At 32.1% G+C, this 17,030-nt stretch overlaps 1 protein-coding gene across 4 annotated transcripts in view; it reads left to right on the top strand.

The window, feature by feature from the left end:
• Positions 1 to 15,652, top strand: part of SLCO6A1 (solute carrier organic anion transporter family member 6A1) — a 110,853-nt gene extending 95,201 nt beyond the window's left edge. For 2 of the 4 annotated variants that reach the window (XM_027606062.1, XM_027606060.1), the window contains 3 exons: positions 10,000 to 10,064; positions 12,380 to 12,517; positions 15,408 to 15,652. In XM_027606062.1, the coding sequence (XP_027461863.1) occupies positions 10,000 to 10,064; positions 12,380 to 12,517; positions 15,408 to 15,544 (340 nt within the window). In that variant the 3' untranslated portion in view covers positions 15,545 to 15,652. The remainder of the gene's footprint in view (positions 1 to 9,999; positions 10,065 to 12,379; positions 12,518 to 15,407) is intronic. The other 2 variants (XM_027606061.1, XR_003522151.1) reach the window with 2 other exon arrangements.
• Positions 15,653 to 17,030: the final 1,378 nt, after the last annotated feature.

The raw sequence follows: 17,030 nt of genomic DNA, 5'->3' as shown, positions 1-17,030 counted from the left end.
CAGAGAGAGAGAATCTTCAAGCAGACTCCCGCTGAGCAGGGAGCCCGATGTGGGGATCAATCTCATGACCCATGAGATCATAACCTGAGGTAAAACCAGGAATTGGATGCTTAACCAACTGAGCCACCCAGGCACCCCTAACATGATGAAATTTTAAACAGAATACCTTTAAATCTACTTGAGAGAATTGCTATACTTACCACACTGAGTTTTTTGATCGATGAGGTATAGTTCCTTCATTTATTTAAATCATTTATTTCTTCCAAAAGTTGTTCATAATTTTCATTTTCAGGATAGAGGTTTGAACCTCCTTCATGATTCGTTCCTAGGTAATTAATGTTTTTCATACTTAGTATAGCATAGTATAGTATAGTTGTTTATTGTTGTTACGAAGAATGCAATTCATTCTTGTGCTTTGATCTTTTATCCTGTGACTATGCTTATATTAATTTCTAGTGGTTCATTGGTATTTTAACTTCAGATTTTCTATGTACATAACCCTGATCTGCAAAAAATGATTTTTATTATTTTCCAACCCTTATACCTTTTTTCTTGCCTGATTAAGCTATCCTTTACAGTGCCGAGTAGAAGTAGTGATAGTTACTATCCTTGTTTTTTATGTGCATCATGATGATGGCTTTTGATATTTCAGTGTGAGATATGAAATTTGCTGTAAATTTCACCATTAAGTGTGGTATTGATAACGTCTATCAGGATAAGCCAATTTTTTTTCATTCCTCATTCACTAAGACTTTTTTTCTCTAAGACATTTTTTAATGAATAAATTTTGAAATACATTTGATGCATATATTAAGATGATCACAATATCATATTTCTACTTTATTCTAGGAATAAGTTGAACTTGGTCAGTTGCTTGATTCATTTTCCTAATATTTTATTTAGTATTTTTGCATCTGTCTTCATGACTAAAGTTACCTTATAATTTTCCCTTCTTATTAATGTGCTTGTCAGGTTTGGGTCTTAATGTTGTTCTGGTCTCATGAAATGAGTTGGGAAATATTTCCTCTTTTCTTTGTATCTGGGCTATTTTATGAAGGTGTGGTTAAATTTATTTATTTATTTATTTATTTATCAAATCTTTGGAAGAAATTACTTCTGTTGTCACCTGGGCATGGAAGTTTCTTTGGGGGGTTTTAAATTAGAAATGGAATGCGTGTGTGTGTGTGAGAGAAGAGAGAAAGAAAGTGAAAGAGAAAGAAGCTAATCAAACTTTTTGCTTTAAATTTTTAATTTCTATCATTTCACTTTTATGTTTATTATATTTTTATTTTATTCACATATATCTTCTGTATATATATATATATACATATATATATATTCCTTTTCTGTCCATATGTGAATATAGCTGTATTCCAGAAGTCTTAATATGTATTTTTCTCATCCTTTCAATTCAAATATGCCTTTTGATGTATTATTTTATTTTATTTAGAAGTGTATAGTTTAATTTCTAAACATTTGAAATTTTTTGTTATATTTTGTTATGTATCTTTTATTTATATATAATATAAACATAATTAATATTCCATTTATTTTTAGATGGAGTCCACTATGTTCAGGGAACATACTTTCATGTTTTCTTCTTTGAAAACTTCTTTGGACTTACAAATTATTTAAGATCTTTTTTATTATGGTGCATTTGTCCATTATTACATCATTTTTGCTGTATATATTTTGAGGCTATATTACTTGAAAACAAATTTCGAATGCTACAACTTCTTGCTTTATTGACCCTTTAGCCCTTGAAATATTCTAATATTCTTTTTTATCTCTAATAACTTCTTGTCTTAGAATTACTTTTTCTCACTTTAATATTGTTTTATCAGCTATATTTCTATTTGCATAATATATACTTTTCCATTCTATTACTTTCAATCATTCTCTGATTATACATATTTAAGGTATATCTAGTAAGCAGTCTATAGTTGCCTTTAAAAAAAATCCAGTCTAATAACTTAGTTTTTAAACTAGACTATATAGACTATTAAATTAAAGATAATTGCTGATACGTTTGGATTTTTGTCTCATTTTAGCATTTGCTTTAAAATATTTTCTACTTGTTCTTTCAGTTCTTTACTTCTTTTACATTGATTATTTTTAGTTTTCATTATTTTCCCTTTATTATTTTGCTAATTATATATTATTTTATTCTTCTTATAGTAGTTAAGACATTATAAGAGTATATATCATTCATTAGAGCCAAGTTAAACTAGTACTCTTACCACTTTCTGGATAATTCAAGGACCTAAGAATACTTTAACTCCATTAACTTTCTTCCAAACTTTTCATATATTCTGATGCTACACAAATTTTACAACCTAACAGATATAATTTTATGTATATTTGATATCATATTATCAGAATCTCTTTCTATTTTCCTGCATTTTTTTGCTTTCTTCAGAGATAATTTCTTTCTTCAAAAAAATTTCTTTTACTGTGGCTCTGATAGAAATGAATTTTTTTCATTTTTTGTTTGTTTAAAAATATGTTTAATTCACTTTTATTATAAAATTATACTTTGGCTGCTTATGGAATTTCAAGTTTGGTGGTAATTTTAGTACTTTAAAAAGAAATATTTAACTGTTTTCTTGACTTATATGAGAATGTTGTATTACTATTCCTTTGAATGTAATATGCCTTTTTCTCTAGATGTTTTTAACATTTTTCTTGTCTTTGGTTGTCAGTAATTTTACTATGATGTTTCTTAATATGATTTTGTTTGTGTTTATGCTGCATAGAGATTAAAATTTTTCTTATGGCTTTAAAAGACAGGCTTGCTGTCTTTTCCTGTTATCTACTATGATGGTAAGTGTATTAGTTTGCTAGGCTACCATACATAGAAAGGTACCACAGGATGGGTGTCTTAAACAACAGATATTTTTTTCTCACAGCTCTTGAGGCTAGAAATCTGAGATCAAAGTGTGGGCAGTCTTGGTTCCTTCTGAGGGCTGTAAGGGAAGATCTATTCCAAATCTCCTTGGCTCGTAAATGGCCATTTTTCCTCGATCCTTTACATTGTCTTTGCTCTGTACATTTCTGTGTCCATATTTTCTCTTCTAATGAAGAGACCAGTCATATTGGATTAGGCCCACACAACTGACCTCATTTTAACTTAATTACCTCTCTAAAACCTATCTTCAATATGATGGCATTCTGAGGTACTAGAGGTTAGGATTTCAGCATATAAATTTTGGAAGGAACACAATTCAGCCCATAGCAGTAACAAACCATCCTAAATTTATCACTTAATGACAACACTTTATCTTTCTCATGGCTCTGTGAGTTGACTGAGCTCAATCGGGTAGTTCTTGATTGGGGTTTCTCATGAGCTTGTGGTCAGACGCCACATGACACTTAGTCATCTGATTAGCATGACTGGGCTGGATTTCCAAGACCACTGACAATTTAGGCTAACTTTTGCTGGGAGCCTAATTGAGGTTGATTGACCATAAGTAGCCTCTTTATGTGACTTGTACTTCTGCTAACAAAGTACAACAGTTCCAAAAGGAAGCGTCCAAAGTCCTAGTGTTCCAAGAGACCCAAGCATAAGCTACAAGGCAGAAGCAACAAGGCTTTATTTGACCTAGGCTGGATGTCCAAGAATGTCACTTTTCTGCATTCTATTAGCTAAAAAAAAGTCATGTTTCAGGAAGAGAATCATTAGGTTCCACTTTTTGATGCCAGGAACAACTAGCATGTACAGAAAAGAAAAAAAAAAAAAAGGAATTGATGCCAGCCATCTTGGGTGATTATCTAGCACAGTATCTTTCATTAATTCAGGAAAATTCTTAAGTGTTCTTTCTTCAAATATTCCTTCTGCTCCATTCTTTCTCTCCTCATCTTTGGGATCTTAATTACACATATTATAAACCTTTTACTGTGTCCATGTGTCTTTTACTGTCTTTTGCTTTCTATTTTCATTTGTTTGTATGCTCTGTGCTTTAGACTAAGTTTTTTCACTTTTCTAATTTTTGATGTATTAATCTTATCCCATACTGCTTTTCCATTTACCTATACTCTAGTTTACTAATTATATCTTCATCTGTGTCTAATTAGCTATTAAATTCACCTACTGAATTCTTAATTCTAATTAGCATATTTTTCAGTTATAGAATTTCATTTCTTTTTAATAGATACTAGTTCTCTGATAAAATTCTCTATCTTATCATTTGTTTTCTTGGATATATTAATTCCCCATATTTAAAATCTCTGTCAGGTATCTAGTATCTGAATATTCTATAGAAGTATTGTATTTTTTTCTCTTGTCTCTTTTATAGTTCCTATAATTATTTTTAATCATATGTGAGATTTTGTATACCAAAAAAAATAGAGGCTATAGACATTAATATCTCCAAAAATTTTTTTTACAATAGCTTTATTTAGATGTACAGAATTGGGACAGTTTCCTGTAATCCAAACAGAAATTTAGTTGGTTTGAGGGTAAATTTAAGTGTCTAAAAGACCTTACCAGTTTCCAGATTGCCCTTTATTCTAGGGCATAGTCTTTCAAGAGGTCCTGATTGAAAGAAAGCTAAACATAGGATCCTTCATTCCCTTCATTCTTGGTGAGATTTGAACTCCAGTGTTTATTTTTCTGTTACAATAAAACTTCCAAGAAAAATATTACCAGTTCTTTTTATGTTGTATTGGAAATAATAACTAATACATTTAGATAAAAATTCATTAAGCTCCAGGGTATAAAAAATAGCATACACACACTCATGCATGCATGTGCACGCGCGCGCGCACACACACACACACACACACACACACACACAAATTCAGTTAAAAATAATTTTTTAACCTACATTAACTGAAAAATGAAAATAGATTAAGGTCAGTAGTCTGGTTAACAGAAATAAGTCAATGTCATTTTCCTGGTTTTAATATTATATAATAGTTATATAAGATTTCATCAATGGGGGATGCTGGGTAAAGAACCCATGGTACTTTGTACTATTTTTACAAATACCTGTGAGTTTCAAAAATAAATAATTTCAAAATAAAAAGTAAAAAATAAAATTAAACACATACACACACTCACGAATGTCGTGAAAGCAGACTGACTTGAACAGTTGGGAAAGATATATCCCATATTATGGATTTCTGAAGGCCTAACATCACCAATATATCAGTTCTTAAGATAATTGATAATTTTAATGTGATAATGAAAATACCAATATAATTATTGTACTTTAATATCTGATTCTGATGTTCTTAGGGAAAAATAACAACAGTAGCTTGGGAATCTTAAACAAAGAAACACAACAATGGAGGCTTAGCCTCATAAGCTAAAATGCACCATAAAGTTTTAATTATTAAAACAATAGTATTGATTTATGAATAGAATGACAATAAGCCTAGAAATAGATTTCAACCTTTTTTATATAAAATGAAAGTGAAATCTTAAAGAAGTGAATCAAAGATCTTTTAGAAAGTGGTTTGAATATAATGAGATAGACATCAGGGAAAAAAAAAATATATCCAGAGCCCATATAACACACCAGGAAAACCTAACATAGAACAACAATTTAAATGTAAAAAAAAAATTAAGCAATATAGTGCTAGAAAAACAAATTGACCAATTTTAGTATGATCTTTAAAAGAGCAAGGTATTTCCAACTATGACTCAAAATCTAAAAGCAGGAAAGATTGATAAAATTTACTTCATAAAGTTAAAAATAATAACCAAAGTGAAAAGATTTCTGCACAATGAAATATCATGGAACTGAAAAAAATGAATAGGGAGAAAAAATGAATAGGGAGGAGCTCTATGTTCATGTAGGAAAGGATCTGAAGAATATATTGTGACGTGAAAAAATCAGGTACAGAACAGTGAATATAGTATGCTACTTCCTGTGAAGAAAGAAAGTAATATAGAGATATGCATTTACAATTATTTGTATTTGCATAAAGGAACACTAGATATAAACAAGAAAGAAATTAAAATGGTAACTTAAAGGTGGCCCAAAGGGATAGGTTAGAAATAGAGGTAGATGAAGGCAGGGGTAGAAGCAAGCAAGTTTCTCCAGCATATTCTCTTTATATTGTTTTGCTTCCGAAAGCATGTAATTATACTACATATTCAACAAATAAAATTTGATTTAAAAATACAATAAGATTCAAAGCCAAAGACATAAATTGTGAAATCACTGGCAAATAAATGATAATTGAAGTCAAGGAAGAGAGGGGTAGGATGGAGTACTTTGTAGCAGGCCAATGGTCCTACAGAGGGCAACTAGAAAAGCTAGATTAAATGATAAAAATTATGTATTTAAAGGCAGAAAATGGCAGAGGACTAGAGGGATTAAAATTCCAGAGAGAGCAGAAGTTTTTAGAGGTGAATTGGAGATTTAAAGCCGTCCCTGAGCTTCTTGCCAGGTCTTGATGAAGGATAGATGCTGACAATCTGGATGAGGTCCAGGTAGAGGGTCACTGCTGGGGGCAAGCTAACTGGCAGAGTTTTTGGTGATCACATGGGACTAAGAATGACAAAATTATTTTTTCTCTGGAGAAATTTGTTAAAATCTGAGATGTGCGAGGCTGAAGTCTAAACAGAAAAGTACCACGACTTGTCTGTATCTCTCCATCAAGGTGCTCATTAATAAAAATAAATAAGGGTGCCTGGGTGGCTCAGTCGGTTGAGCATCTGCCTTTGGCTCAGGTCATGATCCTGGGGTCCTGGGATCGAGTCCTGCATTGGGCTCCCTGCTCAGCGGGGAGTCTACTTCTCCCTCTCCCACTGCCCCTCCCCCTGCTCTTGTGCTCTCTCTCTCTCTCCTTCTTTGTCAAATAAATAAATAAAATAAAAATAAATAAAATAAAATAAAATGGTAAAATATATCAGAAATTTTAAAATGTAAATGGATTAAAATCAGGTTTACAAGTTTAACCAAATAAATAAATGAATAAATAAAAGTTGAAAATAAAAGACAACAAGAAAATAACTAAAAAGAAAAACTAGTTCTTCAGTTCTTTCCCTTCCATCCCACATTTTAAAAAAGTGTTTATGTCTTCTTAACTTGTGATAGTCACAACAGATCCAAGCGGGAAGGTAAGATGAGAACTTTAAAGAAAAGTGTAACATAAAAGAGAGATAAAATGTCCAGTTCCCTGCTGCACTGGTGGATGTTGGAGGGTGGCCAGAAAAACAGCAAAAAAAAAAATGTGTTTTTACTAATGAGTATTCAATTATAATACTAAAACACACTGCAAGGAAAATTCAGGGAAATGAAATGACAAAATTATAGGCCATCTGACTCAGTCTGAGGATTCAGAGAGGGTGTTCCTGAAGAACTGACTTTTAAGCTGAGCCCTAAAGGCTAGGGGCTGAGTATTTCACACAGTGGCAACATAGGCAAAGCTTCTGAGTGGGGGAAGCAGCTTCATAAGATTGCTGTTATTGAATGTCATGAATAAGGGGGGTGATAAAGGCAAAAATGCGGTGTGAGGTGGAGTGCAATGAGACTGATGTCATCAGGCTGACCCTTATAAAGTTTTCTGCAATTCCAGATGTTATCATAAGAACAGGAGAAGCTGTTGAAAGATCCTAGTGGGGCAGTGAAATAATCAGAATTTCACAGTTAAAAAAAAATCACTTTGGCTGTTCCATGGAGAGTGGACTGAAAGGATAAGAATGTTGGGAGATAAATTAAGAAGTCATTTCATGTTTTTTTTAAGGAGTAAGATACAGCCTTGGAATAGGCCAGTGGTCTTAGAGATAAATTTTTTTTAAATCAGAAAAAGAGATATGAAAAAGCTGTATTTAAAAAAAATCACAGTGTTTGGTTATTGAATCTGGTCAATGAGGAAACAAGGATGCCTCTTTTCACATTTTGGGCTTGAACATTGCATGATGGTGGATGAGCGTTCCACTTGTGAGAATGAACAACATTAGGGGAAGAGCGGCTTTTGTGCAAAACAGAAACTTACTTAAGTCTAGAACTGATGTCTTTTAAGAAAGATATGGAATGAAAATATAACTTTAAAAGTCATAAGAGATAGTGGAAGCTGGCTTTTTACATTTTGGAAGAGTACTAACAAATGTTTTGTTAATTCCATGAAATTCTTAAGTCATCCTATTATAGCTTTCCTTATTAGATGATGTACAAAAGATATTCACTTCCTTGTTAAATTATACTCATTTTTCATTAAATATTTTTAATACATATCTATTATTTATTTTGTTCATTCATTTAAGTGATTATGGAAAATCCTAAGAATCATTACTCTTTTTATCTTGTTTTATATATCAGAAAGATGGTTATAATCAAACTGAAGACACATAAATACATCTTAATGATTATACTTATGAGTTATGGTCAGCTCTATATATGCTTCAGAAAAACAATGATAAGCCATGTAAGAAAACTACCTGTGCTAAATGAAGCAGAACACACAATTATAGTTAGGCTTATTATTCATATTTCCACATTATACCAAGACCTATACAGAAGTGCAGTTCTCAAATGTGACACTTTCTTTTTCCTCCCTTAGGAATCTGCTCATTATAGAAGTGTAAATTATTTTTTTATTTAAAAATGTCATTCTCTTTTGAAGATTGGTTAATTTGTTTTCATTTTCCTAGTAGTAAACATCTGAGGAAAGAATATATATTTTCACCAGGTTGATATGGGTAGAATTACCTCACTTTTTGTAAAATAGTCACAAAATATTGTACATATGCTACATTTTAGTAAAGTGAGTCCGTTTTTTTTTTAAGGATTTTATTTATTTATTTGACAGAGGCACAGCGAGAGAGGGAACCCAAGCAGGGGGAGTGGGAGAGGGAGAAGCAGGCTTCCCGCTGAGAAGGGAGCCTGATGCGGGGCTTGATCCCAGGACCCCGGGATCATTACCTGAGCCGAAGGCAGATGCTTAATGACTGAGCCACCCAGGCGCCCCTAAATTGAGTCAGTTTGGATAAAAATATTGGTCATACTAGTTTATTGTTCAAGTTCTAGAGCAAGGAAAGAAAGGGTAAGCATAGAGTTTATTTAAAATAGAATGTAGTTCTTAATTTTTTACTTCCTACTATGTTCAAAGGTTGACTTTTTTTTATTATATTTTCATTTTCCAAACTAGTATGTGGTGTTATGCATTTTTTTGAACAAATACCTGCTTTGACCAATAAGAAATAGAGAGAGGTTCATTTTTTTCTATTTGGGAAAGTTATTTTTTGTTTATTTTAGCTTTTGAATAGTGAGGGTAACAGTCAAGAGGTCCAGTAGGAAAGAGAGGGCACCCTCCACTTAAGACAGTTTGAGCAAGGTTGAAGAAAGTGGCTATTTAAAATGTGGGTGACGTATAAGAAATCACATGGTACAATATAGTACCTCTGGTCTGTTACCACGTGGCCAGAGGAAAACAGGGGTAGGAAGGAGAGAGAACTGTAGAGGGGACTGCTTTGCCTAGGGACCCAGTCAACCTGATACAACTCTGCAGGGAGAGAGCCTGGGCATGAACACCTTGATCTCACTTTCCTTCCTCACTCTGGAGCACCCAATTCGCAAACCCTAACTAGAAGACAGAAAACAAGAAAGCCTCCTGATGTAGTACATTTAGGTCAGCCTTCCAAGACAGACATAAAGGTAGAGAAATGTAGGGAGTGGATCTCACAGGGGCAAAAAGGAGAAATCTAAAACAGTGGGTATGCACCTCAAAATGGAAAATGGTAAATGTGAAAGTTAGTGTTAAGTTTTTTCAGCAAAGGAAAAAGAGGCTGGGGCAGAAGGTTCGGTCCATAAATGCTTCCTCCTTGTGAAGAGCAAGAAGCTTTGGAATCAGTTGGCAAGGGGCAGGATATGAAGAAATTGAAGGAGTGGTGCTTCTTTAATTCATCCAGAATGAACTCTGTCAACTGGCTAAAGATTCTTAGTTTGTTTAATTGATGCACAGGAAAAAAAAATAACCTTGAATCTAGCAAACATTCTCTGTAGCTAATAATGATGTTTTGGTAATATCATTACCATTTGCTTGCAGGATTGTATCAGACAATCAACGCTCTTTGGCCTTGGGTTTGACCTATGTGATTTTGAGAATATTCGGTATGGACTTTTGGCAATCTTTTATTACACTGAATTGTTCATTTTTTGATATGTGTGTTTACATGTATATTTGGAATTTCAAATAAATAATAATGGTTAACTGATACAAAACAAGTGACTGGGGAAACTGCTTTGCAGAATTTAAGACAATATTTATGCAAAAAGGCAATCCCTAATGCAAAGCTTATCCTGTCATATAAAATATGTATTAATATTATATTTGATTAGGAAAATCTATTTGATTAGAGGTATATTCATCAAGTTCATACAAGTGGTTTGGAAAGCTGAAACAAAACACATAACCACAGGATTGCTTGCATGTTTGGAAAGTCACTAACCTAAACTGGTGCTTTTAAACATTTTCATTACCGAAGACTCTGACTCTGATGTTTTCCAGAATTTATGGCCAAAGAAAAAATTGGTCTTGCTGAGGGTAATGCACTGTGTACTTCAGACTTTCTTAAATAGCAAAAACTAGCTTTCAAATCTGCATTATGACTATTTTAGTACCTCTGGTTCAAAAGTTGATTAAAAATATTAATGGGGTAAGGAAACAAGATTGAACTGATTGAAGACTGAAAAACATATGATAAATGAAGTCAAGAGTATAAAAAATTTAAGTGTGGTTTTGATGGGGATCAGAGAAATAATTCTATAACTAGATCAATGTGTGGGGTTAAAATTGCTTTTTTAATCAGGAAAAATAAGAGCATATTTTTATATGAATAACGACCCACTAGATAAAGACAAGTTTTTTAAAAGATTTTATTTATTTATTTGAGAGAGAAAGCATGAGTCAGGGGAGAGAGAGAAAGGGAGAGGGAGAAGCAGGCTCCTTGCTGAACAGGGAGCCTGATGCGGGGGCTCCATGCAGGGCTAGATTCTAGGACCCTGGGATCCTGACCTGAGCCGAAGGCAGATGCTTAACCTTAACTGACTAAGCCACCCAGGTGCCGCAAGGACAGCTTTGTAATGGAAGAAGGAACATGAGAAACAGCAAGTATAGAAAGAGTTTCTGCATAGAAAGAAAGCCAGGGAGACTAATACATTTTTGATGGAAGAGGGTGGAATATTATATTTTAGATACAGACTGGGTCTTATATCTAACAAGATTTTGCCAACAGAGAATTTGAAGCAGAGGATAGAGATTATCTGATTTACACTTAAAAGATAACTCTGCTTCTGAGGGAGAAATACTTATAGAAGATAAATGTGGAGAACAAAAAGGCTTCTGCTGAAGTCTAAGTCAGAATTATATTAAATTGGATTTTGGAGGTTGTAAAAGAGACAGAGAAATCAACATATCCAAGGTATGTCTGGAGTTTAGAGTCACAGAGATTTATTATCGTGGATTGGAAAAATATGATGGAAAATAGAAAAATAATGAATAGTAGGCCCAAGTTTTTCACCTTAAGCAATTATAAGCAGAGTGCTAACACTCAACGAGATTGGGAAAATTGGTGATGGATAGTGATCTTTGGCAGCAATCAAGAGTCACGAAGCATGAGGGCCCTGATAGAAGGAAGATGGTTAAGACATGTTAGTTCTGAGATCCTTTTTCTAAAGCCTTTGAGGTGGCTTTTTTTCCTAAGATTTTATTTTTAAGTCATCTCCACATCTAATGTGGGGCTCGAACTCACAACCCCAAGATCAAGAGTCATATGCTCCACCAACAGCCAGTCAGGCTTCCCACTGGCTTTTTATTTAAGTGACTTTTACTTCAATTTTAGCTGAAATTGTTGCTGAGCAGGTGTTGTCTCTGAGTATATAGAGATTTACCTCAGGCAACACACAATGGTTCCTCTGGATTTGAGGTTCTCTGAATTTAGGGGTTGCTACAAACATAACAAAGCATTTACATTTTCAGTTTTTTCTCTCAATATCTTGATAACATATGTACATTGCATTATGAAACTAACTTATCATTGATTGAAAATTTCACAATTTGAAATCTTTGGAGGTATGCTGAATTCCCAAAAATAATATTTAATATCTCTCTCTTAAATACTTTCTTCTAAATTTTTAATTGAAAAATTAAAAGTTGTGAGAGGTCTACTACATAACAATATGTACATCGTTCTAAAAATATGAAAGATACCAATTTTTTATACCTGCAGAAATAAGGATTTTTTAAAAATACAGTCATTGTTTCCAGATATTAATAATCCTATTTGTAAGTAAATTCTTAGCTAATTTTAAGTGATATATGTAAATATGATGATGACTAAATATATGTTTGATTTTAGAATAAAAACAATCTTACCCTTACCTGAAGTGTTTTCATGGAGAATTTACAATTATTGCATTTTTCATAGGGACGATACCTGGACCAATACTTTTTAAAATGTTAGGAGAAACTTTTTGTATCTTTCGGGAGACTGAATACTGTGGAAAAAAAGGAAATTGCTGGATCTATAATAAGATGAAAATGGCTTACCTTATGGTAGGAATATGTAAGTGATACCTATTGAAGAAATATAGAAAAGTATAATTGTTTTAAAAACATATAGTTATTTATAGTAGTGTGCAGTAATAAACTGTGAACAAATGGATACTTTGATGATTAAAGAAGCCTTATTATATAGAAAATATTTTAAGAGTCTCATGCTCTACCAACTGAGCTAGCCAGGCATCCCCTTAGAAAATATTTTAGAAACTAAAATTTTATAGTATTTATATGAATATTTGAGTCACTCCACTAAATACACAATTGTTTTATGTTACTCCTGGGTAAAAGGTAGTAATTAGCAAAATTTCAATTTAGGAAGCAATTTTGTCCATATACATATACAACCAAGTTGCTTGACCTTGTGAGAATTTTTCATTTCCATAGTAAAGGACTGGATAATTAAAAAAATTTTTTTTCACCCCTAAAGAACATAAAGATACTTTTATCCTACTTAAATGTAAGTTTCACCGTTTCTTTTGCCTAATGATATAACAATCCACATAGCAGGCATTCATTATTTGTTGAATAAATAAGAGATATGGGGAATTGGGATACTATGGTGATATGAGCTGTGGTCAATGTTGAGAAAGTCTAAATAGGCTTGCATTACTTTAGAAAATTCCCTAGATCTTGCTGGGTCTCAATTTATTCATCTGTAAAATGAGAATGTTGGACTACATAATTTCTGAAATGTTAATCAGTACTAACATTTAGTGATTTTATTGCGTAGATGATGGTGGTATGATAAATACTTAAAAGTGTTTATATGTTTTGTGATTTTAATGAGTGGGTTCATTAATTCAAAGAAACACATAATAATAGACTCTAATATTTAACAGTAACAAATACCTCTGTGGATAAAATGTATAGTGGTGTCTTGTAATTCAAAAGTCAATTATCCAGCCAGCTTAGTCTACATGGAACACTGAGTAAAGTAAAATTTTAGAAAACAATTAAAAAGTAAAAAAGTGACATTTAAATAGTCAGAATTAATTTCTCAGAGATAATTCAACAAAACTAGGCATTGTTCATAAGTAAGTCCTCTTAAGACACTGCTGAGCCTTTTAATTTTTATTTTGGATATAACTAGCACACTTACCTATTTTCAAACAGCACGTAATTGAGAAAACTGGTGAACTGCTAGAGATCCTGCCAAGGAGCTACTAAGAGGAGATAACAATAATAAGGAAATAGGGAATTACGTCTGAAAAGACAAACACAGAAACTACAACAGGAATATGCTTTTGTGGCAATTTAATATCAACTAGTCCATTTTCAAGTTCTGACCATCAAAAGAAATAATTAAAAGATACACAGCCACAGTGTAGAAGGTAAAATGTGAGAAAAGAACCAATGTCCAAAGTATATGAGGCGCTCCCATGAATCAGTAATAAACAAGGATAGACATGGGAAAAGTAGACGAAGGGGGTAGACGAAGGACTTGAGAGAACTCGTCACAAAAGTGGATAATCAAAGAGTCAATAAATAATGGCTTGGATAGATTGTGATAAAATCAACAATGCAATAGTATACAGCAATGAAAATGAAATCTATACAACAGCATAAATAATGGATGAATCATACAAACATAACGTTGAACGAAAGAAACCAGAAACAAATGATTACGCAGTGTATGATTCCACTGACATGGTTTTGACCTGTTATAGATATACTTCAGAAGTGAACAAAACAAACCCTTTTGGGTTAGTGACTTTGACAAAACATGAAGGAAGGCTTCTGGGGTGTTGACAATGTTTTGTTCTTGACCCAGATGCTGGTCACACTGTGTCTAGTTGGTGAAAAATGTATCAAGTAGTAGTCGTAAAAATATTGAGATGTAATTAAGATACAATTAGCATAGATCTTAGGTGTTTAGTTTGATGGCCTTTGATAATTGAGTGCACCTATGTAACCAGCACCTCATTCAAGTTGTAGAAATTTCCCCCATATCCCTTTTCAGTCAATTTCCTTCCTCTACAGATAAACCTCTTTCAGATTTCTATTACAATATGTTGGTTCTGCATGTTCTAGCAATTTATGCAAATGTAATGCTGTATATAGTTTTTTTTTTTTTTCTGTGTTGCTTAATATGCTTTGGGGAGATTCATTTGTGTTATTCCATAGCAGTAGTTTGTGCTTTTAAAAGAAATCTCTGAATACTGCATCATTTTGTGAATATACTATACAGTTTATCCATTTTTCTTGTTAAAATTCATTTGGGTTGTTTACAGTGTTGGGCTATTAAAAATGTATGAAAATTATTGTGTCATTATAAATGACAGACTAATTAATGTTTCTTACTTTATCTTTTGTAACCACTATAATTGATATTGTTAGATAATTGATGTTGTTGCTCTAAAATATTTTTTACTTTAATTTTCAGGGTCATTTGCATCCTAAGCTCAAGTGCTTTTATATAATGCTTGTAATATATTTTCTGAAACATGAAACATGAAAATGAATAAAAACCCAATAATCAACTAATTTTTCTAAAATATTTGTTTTTATTTGGAAAATGGTGAATATTTCAAAAAGAGTGAAGCTTCATGAAGTGAATTTATGTTCCAGTTCTTATTGATATTTAAATTTTGAAAGCAGAAATGTATTTTTAAGCTTTAGAGTTAATACATTCTGTGAAATAATAACACATCTTGCATTTTTCTTGGGCTGTATCTTTAAGAAATCTAAAAGTTTTTGTAAACATTAAAAAAATCTCCTTTAAATAACTTGATATAAGTTTATGACATTAATTACATTTTATAATTGGAGAATTGATATTTTATAGAGATGAAATATACTTAGTTTTTCTTTGGTAATTGGCTTTCTTTCCATGAATATTTTTGCGCTAAATAGATGGATACATCTGATGCTTGTATTTTTTCTTTTAAATTTAGGTTCTGTTTGCAAAGTATTCACTATCTTCTTCACTGCTATTGCATTTTGCCTATATAAATGTTTATCAAAGGAGGACAGTGACATCCTGCATATACCTATAAAGAATCTAAAAGTAAAAAAAAAGAGAAAGAACTGATTTATCACTGGATCATCAATGTGGAAGAATTATACACTGTCAGTCCATCAATGGAATGCTGTATTAATAAAATTTGAAATAATTACACGTTTAATAAATGAATGTGATTCATGTGACCCCATAAGTTTTATTATAATTTGAGTACAAATATAATAATAGAGTCTCTGTGTTTTAGATTTTTAAAAGATATCGTAAAATACACATTTAATACTTTCAATAGAGAATACTTTGAAAGAAGAAGATGAAGCAGAAGTGGGAAAATACATGTAAGTTAATTCTGACTACAGTGATATCATATGTGTTGGTTATTAGCCTTTGGATACGTAGGACTACTTAGGTTTCATATAGTTTATTCTTATTACTTTTCATTTGGGCTGTGGATATTTGTTTCTCAATAATTTTTCAAAATAACATTAGATTTGTCAATCCAGTTCATATAATAAAAATTTAAATTAATGGCATATTTATTCTCCAAAAGAAGCTAGTTTTAAACCTTTTAAAAATTATCATTTTATTTATCTTTTATTTCACCATGGAGAGGTTTCTTTAGAAACTTTCTCTGGTCAATTGGCCAATTTGCAATATACATTTTTATGCTTCTTTAATTTTATTCGACACAAAATTCAATAAGATCATATATTTTTACTTTGACCTTAGTTTTATTGACAAAGACTATCTGATACCTGATTTTCTTTTTGTGCTTTTATATTTCATTGTATGATAATTATAATTATTCCATGTGAAAATATATTCAAATTTCAATGTAGAAAATGTGTCAACCATTTGTGGAATTTTTCTTAAGCTTAAATATGTTTCTTTAGAGAGTTTTTTTAAATAATTATTTCATACATCATTGTACATCCATCCAAATTATATAGCAGTTTTCTAAATATTGGAATAAAAATCAGATTGTTATAAAACAAAAACTTCTCTACATTGTTTCCATTGTTCTCTTGGGAGAAGAAACAACTGACAATATTTCTCCTTTATTCTAAGCGTTAGTCAATGACCCTGCATGTAAGGGTAGCCGTTGTGCTATTCTTTTTTTTTTTTCCTTTCTCCAAATTTTTATTTAAATTCCAGGTGGTTAACATACAGTGTAATATTAGTTTGTAGTGATTTCTTACTTACATGCAACACCCAATGCTCATCACAAGTGCCCTACTTAATTCCCATCACCTATTTAACCCATTCCCCCTGCACACCTCCCCTCCAGCAACCCTCAGTTTGTTGTTTATAGTTAAGATTGTTTCTTGGTTTGTCTCTCTTCCCCCGCCCCGTGCTCATTTGTTTTGTTTCTTGAATTCCACATATGAGTGAAATCATTTGGTATTTGTCCTTCTCTGAGTTATTTTTCTTAGCATAATGCTTTCCAGTTCCATCCACATCACTGCAAATGGCCTATTCATGGTATTGGCTGGCAGAAGGAAATGTGAAGCATAAGTATTCATATTTTACTATATATCTTTCTTCCTTAACTTCAACA

Source organism: Zalophus californianus, chromosome 5 (genome assembly GCF_009762305.2).
Source record: "Zalophus californianus isolate mZalCal1 chromosome 5, mZalCal1.pri.v2, whole genome shotgun sequence".
NCBI classification, from domain to species: Eukaryota; Metazoa; Chordata; class Mammalia; order Carnivora; family Otariidae; genus Zalophus; species Zalophus californianus.
This window is presented reverse-complemented; position numbering and strand designations above follow the sequence as displayed.